A 15,433-nucleotide genomic window follows, 5' to 3' on the forward strand; every position below is an offset into this window, starting at 1 on the left:
GCCGAGCACGACCGGCGGGGCTGTGGCGGGCGAACCGCTCGCCCGCAGCCCGAGCGAAGGGTGAGATGGGCTGCTGTGTCTTCCAACGAACAGCAAGACCCCGCAGGGCTTGGAGGAGGGGGCCTGCCATTGCCCTGGCGAGGCTCCGGGCCCGGGGGCTTTGCCTCCGCTCCCCCGACAGCTCCGAACGAGCTCGTCGCTCAGCGCTTAATCTCCAGGATGAAATTTCCTGCTGACACGGCCGGTGCTGCCCTAGGGAGAGCCCCCGCTTATCCCAGCCCTGCGGCTCTTCCCTTTGTTCCCAGCTGGCCAGTGTGTGCGGTGACAGGGAACCGCGCCCGCTGACGGCGGGGAAGCGCCGCGGGCCGCCCGGCAGCCCCCGGCCCTCATCGCCGGTGCCGTCGTGCAGCGGGGACTGAGCCCGCGGGCTCGGGGAGGAAGCCAAAAGGGGAAACGTGCCCCCGGGGCCCAGCAAGCGCCGTGACCATTAATGTGCAATTAAAAAGTTGCCCCGCTGACAGCGCAGATCCCGTCTTCTCAAACATAAGGCGGTTTGTGTTCAGTGGCTGCGGCTTCAGCAGGGCGCTCACCCTCAACCCCGGCCCGCCCCGCTCCCGAAGCCCCGAGCGGGCAGGCAGCAGCACGACCGGAGCAGGGGTTGTTCCGCTCTGCGCGGTCAGGAGAAGGCCCCTGCTTTCCACGCCGGCCCCCGTCTGATCCCTGACAATGGCCCGAGTGTCTGTGAGGACGTGCGCGTTAGCGCTGGGTCATGTCCCGCTGCGAGCAGACAGGGCTGCGCTCCCCGCCCGGCGGAGAGCCGGGGCTTGGGCAGAACACCACGGCTGGTGGGATACTGCGAGAGGGGGAACAACCCTTCCTCCGGTACGTGCGTGCGATCACCCAGCGGAACGGGAACATTTGGGCTGGGATCAGCCACGCGTACTTAGAGGAGAAAAAAACCCCAGCCGCGATCTGCATCGCCTTACAGAGGTACTTAAGGCTGATGCGCGCCCGCACGGACCGCACGCCTTCCTCCTCCGAGAGCAGCGTGTCCCGAGCGCAGCCCGCCGGGGTGGCAAAGTGCGCTCCCCCCGGCCTTCCCTACGACTTCTGCGGAGACGGCAGCCCCGGCACCGCGCCCGATGCCCAGGTCGGGTTGTCAGGGTGCGGCAAGAGAAAGCAGCACCCGGGCCCGGCCCCGCCAGCTCCCCGGCGGCCTCGCAGCCTCGACACCCGCAAGCAAGTGGACGCCGGCCGCAGGGACAGCGAGCCCCCCGGGGACAGCGGGGGACCGTCCCCGTCCGCCCGGCTCCCGTGGGGCCGCCCAGCCCCGCCGCCCGGCGCTGCCCGCGGGGCTCAGCTCCTTTCCGCTCGGGGCGGTGCGGTGGTACAGCCCGGCGCGCCCCTCGTCCGATGGTTCAGTCCCGCGACCGTTCTGCTGCCCCCTTCCCTCGAATGGTTCGCCCCGTCACTTCGTTCCCCCTCCCGCACGCGGTGGTTCAGTCCCGCTCCTGCCGGCGGCGGTACCGCCGTGACCCGGATGCGTTCCCGCAACCCTTCCGGGGCGAGGGGGCTTCCTGCCGTGCAGCTGGCGGTGGTGACGCGGCCCGGCCCGGTGGCGCGAGCGCTGGAGCCTTCTCCTCGTGTGAGTGCCGGGGCCGGGGGTGGGGCGCCGGGGCCGGGCCGCGGTTGCGCGGAGCCGCCGTCCCCCGCCGCGGCGGGCCGCCGGCTCCCGAGGGGGCTGCCCCGGCGCGGGTTCTGCGCGTTTGGCTCGGTCCTGCGGAGGTGCTCGCGCGGTGGCTGATTGCGAGAAGCCGCTGGCGGAGCGTGCGGGTGAGCGGCGCCGCCGCGGGGGGGCTGCCGCGGCCTCCCGCGGGGCTGGCTGCTGCCGCAGCCGCGCTCGTCCCGGAAACGGGCCCAAGGGTGGGAAGTGGCCGAGCAGGCGGCGGCGGCGGCCTCTGCGCGGGGAGCGCCCGCGCCGGGAGCGGTCCGAGCGGCGCGGCAGCTCCCCGCGGTGCTGCGGACATTGACTGCGTAAAACCGGGCGTTTGCGGCGCCCTCCCGCACCCCTGCCGCTGTGCGTGCTTCACGCGTGAGTGTCTCTGAAGAAGTTGTGAGCTGTTTCAGCCTTCTCCAGGGAAGTCAGCGGGGCCCTTGGGTAGCGAGCAGAAATGAGGGGTTTGTGCGAGCGTTTTTTAGCACAGATTAATTTATTGAAAGCGTGTTTGGGTTTAAAGACTTTGTCTAGAGGGACTTGTGCTTGCTGACAGGTTTTAAAACTCTGTAACCGGCGCCGTTCGTTGCGTGCCCCGTGTTCAGTGACAGTCAGGTGTGGAGCCTTTTGTAGGCTTGGTTGCTGTCCTTCCTGCTGGTTGTGGCGTGGATGCATTGCTGGTGTGTTGCAGAGGTGTTCGCTGTGTTATTCCCTTTCTTAAAGGGCAGTAGGTCTTGAGACCTTTTGTTGATGGGAATGCACAAAAAAACCCCCGAAACGTAAAAGTGCAGTGTTTTGTTTTAGTTTTCCCCACAGCCCATAAATAGCAGGGAAAGCTGTAGTTAAAGGTGGGAATGGTGTGAAAGACTAATGCTGAGAAAGAACTCGCCAGTAAGGGTGGCTCTTCCTGAGAAAAGGAGCCTGTTTAGAAAGAGAAGGATGTGCAGCACTGGAGAGTGTTTGGTTTCCATGTGGAAACGGAGCCAGTGGCTTCAGGGGATTGCAGGCTGGGAACTGCATAGAGCTTGGCTGCTGCTTGGAATACAGAGGTACAAAACACCCAGCTGCTTCTCGGGGTAAAGTGCTGCACTTCAAAAGTGCCTTTGCAAAGCCTGTGCTTTGTTTGCATTACAAACATCCATGCACTCCCGAAGAGCGGGGAATGCGTGTCAGCTCCTGGGGAAGCTTTGATGGACAGTTTCGATCCTGGCATTTAGGGTGGCTAAATTTTAGGGCAGTACCGGGATGGGGGAAACATAAGCGCTTCATTATCCACCCCAGGATTAATTTTCTGTGTCTTATCTGCTAGGTTCTTAGGTACATCCAGTATTTAAATTGTTGCATGGGCAATTCTGATGGTGGTTTTTAACAGTTAATCTTTTTGTAACTTAAACAGGGGAAGGTCAGATCTAAATTTCGATTTAGAGGGCTTTTTTAAAGCTCCCTGTGCATGAGAGGTTGGCAGTGTGTGGCTCTAAGCTGTAGGAGACTTGTTAGTTTGAATACTTTCCTTGCCTGGTTCCTCTTACTTTTATCTTTGGAACATGGTGGTGGCAGATACTAGTCACACCGTATCCAGATGTTTTCCAACCAGGTACAACCATGATTTTTACAACATTCTTTCAATATATCCTATGAAACTGGAAACAAAGCCAAATGCTTTCTGATGCGTGACAGTGGTTTTGCAGAGGGGCAAAACAAAAAAAAAACCCCAACCAACAAATAAAGCAGATGTGTCAACAAGACCTTGAAAGCTCAGGTGTCTGAATATTTAGTAGACTTAAATTTAGTTATAACTGCTCTTTGTAACATGACTGCTCAGTAACTGCACGCAAAATTAGACCAGCATTCAAAACTGCACTGTGAGAAAATCCATCTGGCTTGTTTCTTCGCCTGTGTATAATCCTAAACGTTACCCAGGCAGATTAAAGTAAATGTCTTGCCTAGCAGCTCTTCTGTTTCTGAAAACCAGACACTACTGTAAGAGGTTGGAAATGGAGGAAAGGGGTTGGTGCTGGAAAGGGAGGCACACGTGACTGCAAGAGTCGCTCGCTGTTGTAGGCGGCTCCGTCGGCTTCGTGTCACAGTGACACAGAGCTCGAGTGTGTTTTGCAGGCCATGGCTCCTCTTATGGTTAGAAACCTGCGCTTGCCTTCTAGCTGGGACACAAAGTACATTAAAATACGGATTTGTGGTATGCGTCAGGATTGTAGTTCGAAAACTGAATGTTTACTGAAGTGCTTGTTTACTAAATGGTTGTTCCAGAGGAAACAATCTTCTTCATTCTTAAAGCCAGCAGAAAACCCTGTTGCTAATACAGCTTGAAGAAAGTATTTGTAATTGCTATTTGATTGTACAATTAAAATGGCTTAAGGCAGCTTGATGTAAAAATGTAATTTGTCTTAATAGCAAAGCCCAGGTTTATGATGTATACGGCTGCAGAGCCTGTGCTGCAGGAGGCACACAGCTCAGTGTGAACGCCACAGGCCTGAGCGAGGCTTTGCCTTTGTGAAGGGAACCTAGAGCTGGGGAAAAGAGCTGGTGCATGTAAAGTGATCAAACACCTGCCATCCACTCATCGGGGTTTTGCAGTTTAATGTTTGATTAAAATATTGTGAGGCTCTTCTAAATGAGGATCTGAAAACGGGGATGTTAAGGAGGAGTACAGTGTCTGCCTTTAGCAGATGTAGTATGCAACCTGTAATTCAAACGCTGGATGTTCTGTGTGCAGGCTGCACACGTGTGAATGATGCATCTGCCCAGGGAGTTGAAATGGGTTTTGCTGTAAGTGGTGATGTCTTGCATTAGTTTTTTTGAGCCCAAAGGCAAGGGATCTCTGGCCAGGTTATCCCGCATCTGTTTGCGGGCTGCCTGCTGTGGACGCATCCTAACACAAAGTGGGATCTTCTCAGATGAAAGGATCAGCGGATGTGAGAGCCTCTGCTGCTGAAGGGCTGTATGCAGAGTACTGCACACTTCGGATTTTCCAAGTGACCAAGCAGCAGGGGGTTGGGTACAGCAGTGAGGGCATTTCCTTGATACCCCCAAAACTGAAAGCAGCTGTAATTGCCTCAGTTGAATGGCCTTCAGGGATAAGCGGCTGCTTTTTGGCAGTCTAGGCTTTTGTGTTACAGAAATGCAGTTAAGGTTTGCCTCAGAGGAATGACTACAGTCTCCTTCTTAACCAAACTTTTTGGTTTACATAATAATAATAATAATAATAAATGCTTCCTATATATTTTATATCTACTGGTTCTAGCTTTGGGGGGGGTTGGAAGAATTCTGATGTGGGAAGTGCTGGATCGAAAGCTGGGCTTTTGTACAGGGGGGTGAGCTCTCTGAAGTATATCATGAATGTGTGTCATAGTGGTAATTTGTCTGATATGTCTCCCATAAGAAAAAAAAAAAAACACTTGGAAATACTCCTTACTGTTCTTAAAAAATAGGAGAACAAACTCTCATTTAAGGTGTATAGTCAACTTGGGTTTCCTTCTGGGTGGTTTTGTTTTTTTCAGAGCGGCTGTCCAGTTTGGGAAAGGTTGTTTGTAAAGTAAGATCTGTGATGTTCTTAAAATCTCAAATTCACTTTGTCTCTCTTGGTTTCTCTTTGTCTATTCCCAACTATCCACAAACCAGACATTTTCTTTACTGACAAGATTTGAAGACTTGATTGTTTGCTGCGATACCAGATTTTCCTTAACTCCGAGTTTTGCCTCCGAGCAAAGTACAAGCTTGCATTTGCAGCATAAATATGTCAGTTTAGATTGTCAAGTCACAAGTGCTGATTTGTTTGCCTCTGTGCTTAAAGGATGTCTTTCCATGGGGCAGCAGGGTGAAAATAACATGGGTAGTTGTTTTATGCAGTGAAGAAATGCATGCTGTTTGGCAATGCAGTTAAGCGTACGTTGGTCAGAACTGTAGTTTGTGGGAATCACTTTTAAAAACAAGAAGATCCTTTCCTCACTGTGGTGATTGCTTTGCTTTAAGGAGAACTAGGGAGCTGGGAAATGGAGGTCATTGTGGTAGTGAAGCGGAGGCTCATCCACGGTTTTACCTCCACAGTGGCTTTGAGTTGGTCTTTGTTGTCCTCAGTGGCTCAGGCAGTGATGGGTCAGCAGGAACCCACTCTGGTCCCACAACATGCCAATGAGGAAGTGAAACAGGCAGAGGTTCTGCATAGAATCTAAATACATGATGTAAATTCCTGCTACACACATAACAAACATGCCTGCCACTGCCCTGCTGTGGGACTGGTGCTGACAGACTCTGCCCTTACGTATCCTGGCTGTAACATCACCACAAGTTTTGCGTTGCTGTGGTGCTTGGCTTTTTGGAAGCCGTTATATAATCGAGTTTCAGTTTGAATAATTCATATGTATGCATTGCTGAAACTTGAAAAATTCACAGTGTTTCTGCCTATTTATTTATTTAGGTATTTAAGTTACGTCATGGAGTCCCTGGCTTTTGATGAGTCTGCGTGTTTTCAGCCAGCATAACTGTTTTTGAACACACTTGTATTAACAGCCACAAATTCAGCTAAAAGTTTAAACCTCTTTTTAGGCAAGATTCTTACTGACGTTGCAAGAAATCTTTACCAAGAAGTTGGTTGTATTGAAGTTCGATCTTTTTTTCTTTTTAGCTTTTTATTTTTTTCCCCCGAAAACTGCAAATGGAGTCTAGTCTGGTTTAGCGAAGTCTACGTTGTTAAGGCTCTTAAGTGCACAGCTGTGCTACGTGGCTCAAAAAGGGAGTGTGCAAGTAAAGATACAGATCAAGAGCACTTGAATAAAACATAACATTTTGTTCCAGAGTTTCTCTTAATATGCAAGATGTGTAATGTGGAGCAAGGAGGGGGGGAGAAGAGCACCTGATTGAAACTTCTGTGCTGTGCTTGTTGGAGAATCCAGGGTTTTTTCTTGTATTGAGATATGATATCTAGCTTTATAAGTGTCAACTAGTTATATTTTTTCCATTACTTGCTTATAGAAGCTTACAGGGATCTGTCTGTCTTAACGCTTTGTAGTGTTATGTATTAAAAGCCCTGGTTTGATTGTCATCATGAATTTAGATCATGAGGCATCTCTCAGTATCTGTCAGTTTTATTGCCAGTCTGTGCTAATGCACAGCAATTAATGTGATTGCATTAATACGCACCAGATCAAGTCTCCTCCTTTCTGTGGGATGATGGTTGTGAGATCCGAGACTTCTCTGTTTTGTGACAGAGCTGTGAAAAGGCCCCTTTTAAAAAAGGCCACTTTTAAAAAGGGACACCTTCCACTAGAGCAGGTTGCTCAAAGCCCTGTCCAACCTGGCCTGCAACACTGCCAGGGATGGGGCAGCCACAGCTTCTCTGGGCAACCTGTGCCAGTGTCTCACCACCTTCACCGTAAAGAACTTGTATCTAATATATCCTATAATATATAAGTATATAATTATATCCTTATATCTAATCTAAATCTCCCCTAATCTAAATCTCCCCTCTGTCAGTTTAAACCCATTCCTCCTTGTCCTATCCCTATAGGCTCATGTCAAAAGTCCCTCTCCAGCTTTCTTGTCGGCCCCTTTAGGTGCTATAAGGATGCTCTAAGGTCTTCCTGGAGGCTTCTCCAGGCTGTACAACAGCAGCTCTTTCAGCCTGTCGCCATAGGAGAGGTGCGTCAGCCCCCAGAGCATCTTCGTGGCCTCCTCTGGACATGCACCGGCAGGTCCACCTCCTCCTCATAGTGGGGGCCCCAGAGCTGAACACAGTTCTTCTTGTTTCTTTTTAATTGAGCAAGACAGAGTATTTTGATTTGACACCCATGTTGTCATCCTGTTAGGGCCTCTGATCTCTCTCAGTTCTGTGTTTTGTTGCTAGTCCACAGGATAGATGGTTTTGGTGTTTGCAGGTTTTCTATTCCTATTTTCAGTGCGGAGTTCTGCTTGTAACTTTTTCCGTCATCCAGGAGCCCAAGATAAAGCTGAATCTTGTACCTAAACTGAGTTTCATAAGCAGCTGGTTTCATCTAGCTCAGTAGCGGTGTGAAACTTCACGTAATGATAACTGCTCACTGGTAGCCACCTCTGACTTGAACCTAGGAAAACTGATTAGTGGTGTGAGGAGCCTTTGCTGTAGAGCAATGTCCCTTCTACCGTTGATGACTCTGCAGATGCATTGGGTGCTCTTTGCCGGGGTGATGCCTGCTCTGCTTGTGTAGGTAGTACACTGCCTCACTGAAGTCTGCCTTCTTGCAGAGAGCCAATTTCCAATGTCCTGCCATGGATGATGACAGCCAGGATGAACTGATAAACAAGAATGCTGCACTAGGCAAGAGCAAAAGACAGAGTCTTGCGCTCCTCAGTGAAACAGGTAAATGCAGCCTCTCTACATGTGCACATTTCTAGTTTTAGGTTGGAGAACCTATTTGGTTTAACCTTCAAAGAGAAGTAAAGATATATTAGTGACCATTTATTTGTTTTTCCCTGAGAGTTGTTTTGATTTGCTTCCTTAATTCTGTATCTCAAACTGCTGGCATGCTTCCCTCAAGTTTCTCAGAACAGTCAGCTTTGATACCACTCAGAAAATTGGGGTTTCACTTCATGTATAACATCCTGAGCAGGAGTTCTGGTGTGACCTTCACTGTTCTGTCTGTCTGTCTGCATCAAATAGGTATTTCCTCTCTTCTTCTCTTTTCTTTTTAAGAAAGCAATGGTGGAAATAGCGGTGTTTCAGAAGATGATACTGGAAGTGAGGAAGAGGAAGATGACACTGAGGAAGAAGGAGGAGAGGAGGACAAGGAAGAAAGTGAAGATGAAGAATTAGAAGGTGGGCCTGTTAACTCACATTAACAGGCATTTTTTTTTTTTTTAATAATTGGAGGAAGAGTGGTGTGAAAACTTTTCCTCCAAAAATTAACAATTAAATATAAATCCACAGATGCTGCTGTGTCAGGCTGATGCCTAAATCCTGCAGTAATAAACAAGTAATATTCCCCAATTTCTAAGTTCTTAAAGCATTTTTATATTTGAAGACTATCTGCTAGCCAAAGTGATGTAGTTATAGTCAGTAGGAGTGAACTCTGTCCCAGCATGAGAAGAAAAAAAAAAAAGTCAGAATTGCAGCAATGGCTGATGCTATTTTTTCACTTATGAAAAGCACATTTGTTTGCTTTGGCATGAGGCTTTAAAGTGAATGTTGTGATGGGGAGTTTTGGAAATAAATTATTGTTGCTTTAAGCCTAGGGAGGAGGGAAGAAGACTTGACTAATTTTCCTTTGAAAAAGGAGTGTAGATGTTACTTGGATTTGTTAGTTTTACTGAAAATGTGCTTTCTAGATGATGTACTTCTGAAACTGCTGCACTCAGATTGTTATTTGAATAGACAAAAATAGCTTTTTATCATATCTTAAAGCTTGTTGGGAAGGCAAGAGCACAGCTTTCCAAGTTACTAGTTAGACTGATTTGAACACAGACTAAAAACTTGATGCCAGGTGCCAAAAAGCTTTATTAATCCTTCATTTAGAGTATTTTCTGCTATGTCCAGACAGGGGAAGTCAATAGAAAAGACAAAAGACAAAAAAGACAAAAGAGTGCTCCCCTCCCCCCACCCCACCCCCCCCAAAAAAAAAAGTGAGAGTGTTTTTTAGGTAGCTTTTCATTGCTTCTTGAAAATATCAACTTAATTCATAGGTTTTAGGGAAAGACTAACAGGCATTTCTGTATTTTGCACGGGAAGTATTAACACCTTTCAACAATGTGTGCTGAGTGTTTAAAATTAACTGTATTCAAACCCAAGGTTCTTCAAGCAGTCTCCAGCTAGGCCCCCAGATCTCTTGATTCTTAAAATCATGATTTACTGGTGAAATCTTGAATCTGTTTTTCTGCAGATGAGTGTATTGCTGCTTCTTGTCCTCTGGAGTGCATTAAAAAAAAATAAAATTGGATATATGATAACTTTATAACTTTATTTTTTAACTTTAGTGTTTAGTGGTAGCCTGACATATCCTACTCTCCTGTTGTTTTGATAATCTGTTGTTTTTCTGCTGTCTGTCCTTCTAATCTCTTGCAAGACTAGTCACGTTATCGGGCTTTATTTTTCACCAGAGTAATCCATTGCTTTTTAGTGAAGGGATTTAGGAAAAAAGAAAACAGCAAACATTATTGCCTTAAACTTGGGAAGCTGTGCTTTGCCCTTGCAGCCCTATAAAATAAACTTACTTGGAATTTTCTGTGAACTGGTACCTGCCCACCCTTTCTGCCCTCGCTGCTGAAGCCCTGCAGCAATGAGAGCTGTTTCTCATCTCTAACTTTTTAAGATTGTGAAGATGATGATGATGATGGTGAAGAGGAAGAGGAGGAAGAAGCTGAGGCCAGTGGGGGAGGAACGGCCGATTCTCTGAAAGTAGAGCCACGCGTAAACGGAGCGAGCGTTTCCTCTGATGAGGATGGTGAACACTGCCCCATTTGCCTCAACACATTTAGGGATCAGGTTGTTGGGACTCCTGAAAACTGTTCCCATTACTTCTGCTTGGACTGTATTGTGGAGTGGTCTAAGGTGAGCTCTTTTGTCCCTGATGTCCTGTGGCCTTCTGGTGTGCTCTGCTCTTTCCCCTCTGATCATGCTGTTTTGCTGCAACGAGAACAAAACACTGTGATATTTATATTTGCTTCCTTACGCTTTTTTACACAGACTTGGGTTACTGCTCCATTTGGCAGGTTTCATGTTTGTTAAGTATCGATCTGTTTTGTATCATACTGATCTGTTGGGTTCTCTGAAAGCTGTAATGTCATAAACAAGTGTGTTTCTAGGCCATCTAAAGTTATTTTTTCAAGTCAAGACATCAGTAACACTGGTTTTCTGTGTATTTCTCTGTATATCACTTGTTGAATTTTATGTTGTGACTGTTGGATGGGCAGGTCTGTTGCGACAGTGAATATTTAAACGTAGAAGAGATCTAAGAGAATACTAAATCAGCGGTTTGCTCGGAGTTCAGTTTTCAGCTAGAATTCCTTGCAACCTAATGGTGTAATTCCCATAATCATAAACCAGGGTGAGATTACAACAAAACTTACTGTGCACACAGCAGTACCAGTGGTAATTAATTAAATAAACAAATAAATCACTCTTAATGAACATATTTGTAAGCCATTCCCACTTGCTCATTCGTCCAAAAGAAAGAAAATGCCCTAATACATGAGCAGTATTTCTAGGCAATGTTTGGAAGAACTTCAATGTTACTTTGGCAATTGAATAATAATTAAATGACTTCGGTATTATAAATGCTTTTCTGAAAATGCATGTTTTCTCTGATGCAATGGGTTGGTTGTAAACCAGATAAGTTGGATTTAAGTACTTAAAATGTCAAGCCCGTGGCTGTTAAAATGACGACTACATTAATGTTTATTGCATTAATAATTGAAGATGTCCTTTTTAAAAATTGAATCAAGAGATGTGCTTATTAACTGTATAGGGATTTTTAAAATTTTTTTTTTTTATCTTTCTAGAATGCAAACTCCTGTCCGGTGGATCGAATCCTCTTTATGAACATTAACATTCGGGCACATTTTGGTGGTGAAATCTTAAGAAAGGTAAGCTTTCTGCTGTAGCAAACAACAGGGTCAATTGCTATCAAATACCTACTTAAACGTTTACACTTCTAACATGTTTATCTGATGTTTGATATCTGGATGTATTTTATTTGTTTCCTATTTTGAGATTGCCCTTTAAGGAGCTGTTACGATTTTTCTTCTTCCCTAGCCACATTTCCTGCAGTACTGTGTGTGGATGGAAGTGTGGCATCATGTCTGATGGCAGAAAGGGTGGTTTTCATACCTGCCTCTTTTGCATAATGGACATTTGACTTTAAGCTGTTATGCATTGATAAGCCTGTCTGTGGGAAAAATGCCCTCCATACTGCAAGTGCTGCTGTAATATGAATAGGAATAATTTAGGTTATGCATTTTCTCTTTCTTATGTGTTGCTGCCAGCTCTACTGTGTATCATTTGGGCTTGTAAGGGGACAGACAGAAGGCAATAGTAGAGCTCTTAAAGGCACAGATTGAATGTGTCTATTAGTCTCTCACGAATGAACATTGAAGAGTTGTTATTGCTCTTTATTAGTATCAGAAACATGTTGGTTTTCAGGGGACATTTATGAGTTTGTTGCTCTGTTTTCATAAACTGACGGTTTATTATTAAGTGTTTGTGTTTTAAGAGAGATGCAAATTAACATTTAAATCATATGTTTAGAGAGGAAAAAAGCTAAGCTTGCTCTCTTGTTTTGTCTTGTTTTTAGTTTGTTTGACTACTTTTGATGTTATCAGGAACTTTGGTTTTGCCTGTTCTTGAAATGCAGTTTTCTGTAGTTGTAGGTGTCTGACAGTAAACAAGTTCAGGTAGATGTTTTCAGGCATTTGATCATGTCCTACATGGGTTGAATGAACTAAGTGAAGGTTCTAGTACGTAACAGCCATTTTGGTTCATTCACTTTCAGATTTTGTTGCAGGTACTGTTAATGTGACAATGTGTTTTAAAAAGTGCCACATTCCTCATAAAATGTGAATCCTTCCTTTATTTAGATTCCTGTTGAGAACACGATTTTTCAGGGTAATTATGGAGAGGATGACCCAACCTTCTGTGAGGTGTGTGGCAGAAGTGACCGTGAAGATCGCCTGCTGCTGTGTGATGGCTGTGATGCAGGGTAAGAAAGGTTGAAACGAATGTAGCACCTGCATGATTGCAGATGGCACTGCAGGGCTGGCCGGTGTTTGGTCCACAGGCACTATCTGAGCTGTAGGCTGTCCCTTGCTGCTTTCTTCAAGCTCATCACGTGGCCAGACTTGTATCCATATGCTTACAGTGCAAACATCCGCATGATTTGATGGATCCTTTTCTGGTCATCTAGCAGCACGTGTGTGGAGAGTCCTGCACACATCGGTGCTGCAGGCCACTGACACAGGTGACCATACCTTCAAGTGATGAAGATACTGCATGGATGAACACAAAAATCTGGGTGCATACAGGGTAAAAAACATGTATCCTTTATGTCTTTTTGAAAGGGTGCATGACTTATCCCAGCTGACTGGGCACTAGGGCTGTGCAGGAGAAGTGCTTAAGATTCACAGCGTCATGAAATTTGGAGGTCTTTATAGCCACAGTTATTAAATGATGTCCTTACTCTTGCTTACTTCTGTCACTGCCAAACATGTTTTTTTCCCCTCCTAGGTAAGTAAAATAAATATTTAAGTAGAAGCATCAAGATACTTGAATGCAACTTCAGGCCTACAGTCTTCTGCTAGAATTTAAAGGTCTTAAACTGTTTAATCAGTCTTGCAGCATTGTCAGTTTCGTGATGTCAAAAGTTACCCATTGAACAAAGAGAGATGCTTGCTTGCAATGAATACATAAAGTAATCTTTCAAAAAATACTGCTAGCAAAGTAACTGGAGATCTGGTAAGTCTAGTTTTGTCTTTATATTCTTTAGAGTCCATATACTCTGATTCATCTTCGGGAGAAGAGGCAAAATCAGGAATGCTAAAATTGTTAGGCATGTCATCAGAACACAGAGTTTAAAATACTTAACCAAAACCAGTGTTTCACAGGTGTTACCTGAAGTCATGTATTTCAGGTCTTTCTGGACTTTCATAAGCGTTATCTGAACCTAGGGTATTGCTACAGATACAGTAGTTCCCCTGTTCCCCCCCCGGAAGCATCTGTTCATAACTTAAAGGTACAGGAAAAGTTCGAAATCAGTTGGTCTTCATTGCCAGTCACAGAGCCAAGAGATGTCTTGAGGACTTGATGGCCAGTGTCTCTTACCCCCACAAATAGTCCTGGCCAGACCACTTAGTCACACAGTCTTTGCACTTCTGAGCAGGTGGGTGCAAGAGTGCAAGTAAATGAACCTGACGGAATGAGCGTCCAGGGAACTCTAGATAGCTGTTGCGATAGGTTCTCCAGTGTCCAAAGTTTTAGGGCTGAAAGTCTTTGCTTGTCAATTGGGTCATAACATGACACCAGAACTCCCAGAGGTCATTTGAAAAGTGCCTGATTAAGTTCTTGCTACAATTACCTATGTTATGACTTTGGCCTGAATCTAACGATATTCCTTGTCAGAATAGTACTTTGGAGAAAGGATCTCATTCCTGGTAGCTGGCAGTTGGAGAATAAGCTCTCTTTTTCCAGAGAAGGAAAATACTTTGTTAGCCTAATTTTAAAGTCATGACTTATTGCTAACATAATTTTTCAACTTCATCTCAAGTCTCTGAAAGAATGTAAAATCTAATCTGCCAGTGCGTATTCTTTCATGCAAGAAGAACATGATACTCCTTTTTTTTATATTGACAATTAATATATTTTATTATAAACATAATATTGGTGGTTTTGGCAGTTAAGCTGCAAATTGAGTTTATCACAACATGGTTGGGAACAGGTTTGAAAGACAATCTGAAGTTGGGGTGATGGGTGGAAAGTAGGTTAACAGCTGTAGTCTCTGTGTGGGTTTTATTTCTTTGTATTGCTATAAAATTGTATTAGTGTCGGATGTTCCTTCCCTTTCTTTTCTCTGTAGCCAGCACTGAGATGTGTTATCAGACAGTGGATTTTGGCATGTGAAAGTGAAACAGAGAGCTTTACTCTTTTTCCTTTACTTACATCAATGTTAAATACTGTACTACATCAGAAATAACAGTAGGGTTTTGCTTTTTAGAAAAAGAACAAAGTTGGTCACAGAAAAAGTTGCTAATTTGAAGCTGAAACTCTTACTTAAGGCTGTGATCTCCCTGTGTTCCTTGCCTTGGGAAGTTGGTCTGAGCACTTGGTTTTCATCTCATTTACTTGGAGAATCTGTTTTAATTCTTTTTAGCAGGAACATGAGTTGCTTTAAAACTTCTGTGCTACTAATAGATATTGCTTTGGCTGGGCTTTAATTGCTGAAAACAAATTACAGAGCTGAAGTTGGGTAATGTTGAGAGGCTTTCCTGGGTAGCTTCTCTGTAAGTGGTTGGTGAGACTGTTAGTCTACCTGTTTAGCTTTTTGTGTAGAAAACATTTCAAAAGGCCTGCCTCAGGGATCATCATACCCTCTTCTTTCCATTTGAGATTTGGTAAGGACAAGCACATACCTCAGGTGGTATTTGGAAGTCAGTGTGGTTAGTCTTCAGTTCTGCAAGCAGCTGTATGAGGCCAGTGTCTGACTAAAGCTCTACAACTTGGCTTGTGCAGTTACGCAGACATCCTTATTGCCAGTTGTCTTCATTATGCCAGGTGTGTGTGGGATGCAGTGCATTTATTCAGCGTAATAAGGCTTTCCACTTGACCTATGTCTAGTCATGCAAAATAAAATGTTCATAAGTACCAGTAAGGCTAATACTATGTTGGTTTGCAGGAACTGATGTTGTTTCCTGATTTCCTGTCTCCCCAACACCTCAATACATCTCTCCTTTCTCTTTGTCACCGTCAGTTTTGTCTCTGCACGTTTCTTGCAGTTTGGGTTCAAATGGCAAGCGATACACCAAACAGCGAGGGGGAATGTGCTCACTTTTCTGAGCTTTATTGATCAAAATATCACCCAGAATTGAAGATCTTTATATAACTGTCGGGTAGCATCGTTTCTCTGGAGGTTGGTAGAAGCAGATGTGTAGACCATAGTTTCAAACTTCAGAAAATATGGCTGCCTTATGCAGTGTGTGGATAGAAGTAAAAGGCTCTCTTCCCTTGGAAAGGAGCACATTCTCTGATTT

At 45.4% G+C, this 15,433-nt stretch overlaps 1 protein-coding gene across 4 annotated transcripts in view; it reads left to right on the forward strand.

Annotated features, from left to right (window-relative positions):
• Positions 1–1,485: 1,485 nt before the first annotated feature.
• PHRF1 (PHD and ring finger domains 1) overlaps positions 1,486–15,433 on the forward strand; it is a 29,757-nt gene continuing 15,809 nt past the window's right edge. For 2 of the 4 annotated variants that reach the window (XM_030485354.1, XM_030485355.2), the window contains exons 1-6: positions 1,486–1,645; positions 7,949–8,063; positions 8,397–8,519; positions 10,009–10,247; positions 11,198–11,281; positions 12,272–12,393. In XM_030485354.1, the coding sequence (XP_030341214.1) occupies positions 1,541–1,645; positions 7,949–8,063; positions 8,397–8,519; positions 10,009–10,247; positions 11,198–11,281; positions 12,272–12,393 (788 nt within the window). In that variant the 5' untranslated portion in view covers positions 1,486–1,540. Of the gene's footprint in view, positions 1,646–1,701; positions 1,834–7,948; positions 8,064–8,396; positions 8,520–10,008; positions 10,248–11,197; positions 11,282–12,271; positions 12,394–12,418; positions 15,313–15,433 lie in introns of those variants that run through there. The other 2 variants (XM_030485356.1, XM_030485357.1) reach the window with 2 other exon arrangements.

The sequence above is a fragment of the Strigops habroptila genome, chromosome 4 (assembly GCF_004027225.2).
Source record: "Strigops habroptila isolate Jane chromosome 4, bStrHab1.2.pri, whole genome shotgun sequence".
Taxonomy (NCBI): domain Eukaryota; kingdom Metazoa; phylum Chordata; class Aves; order Psittaciformes; family Psittacidae; genus Strigops; species Strigops habroptila.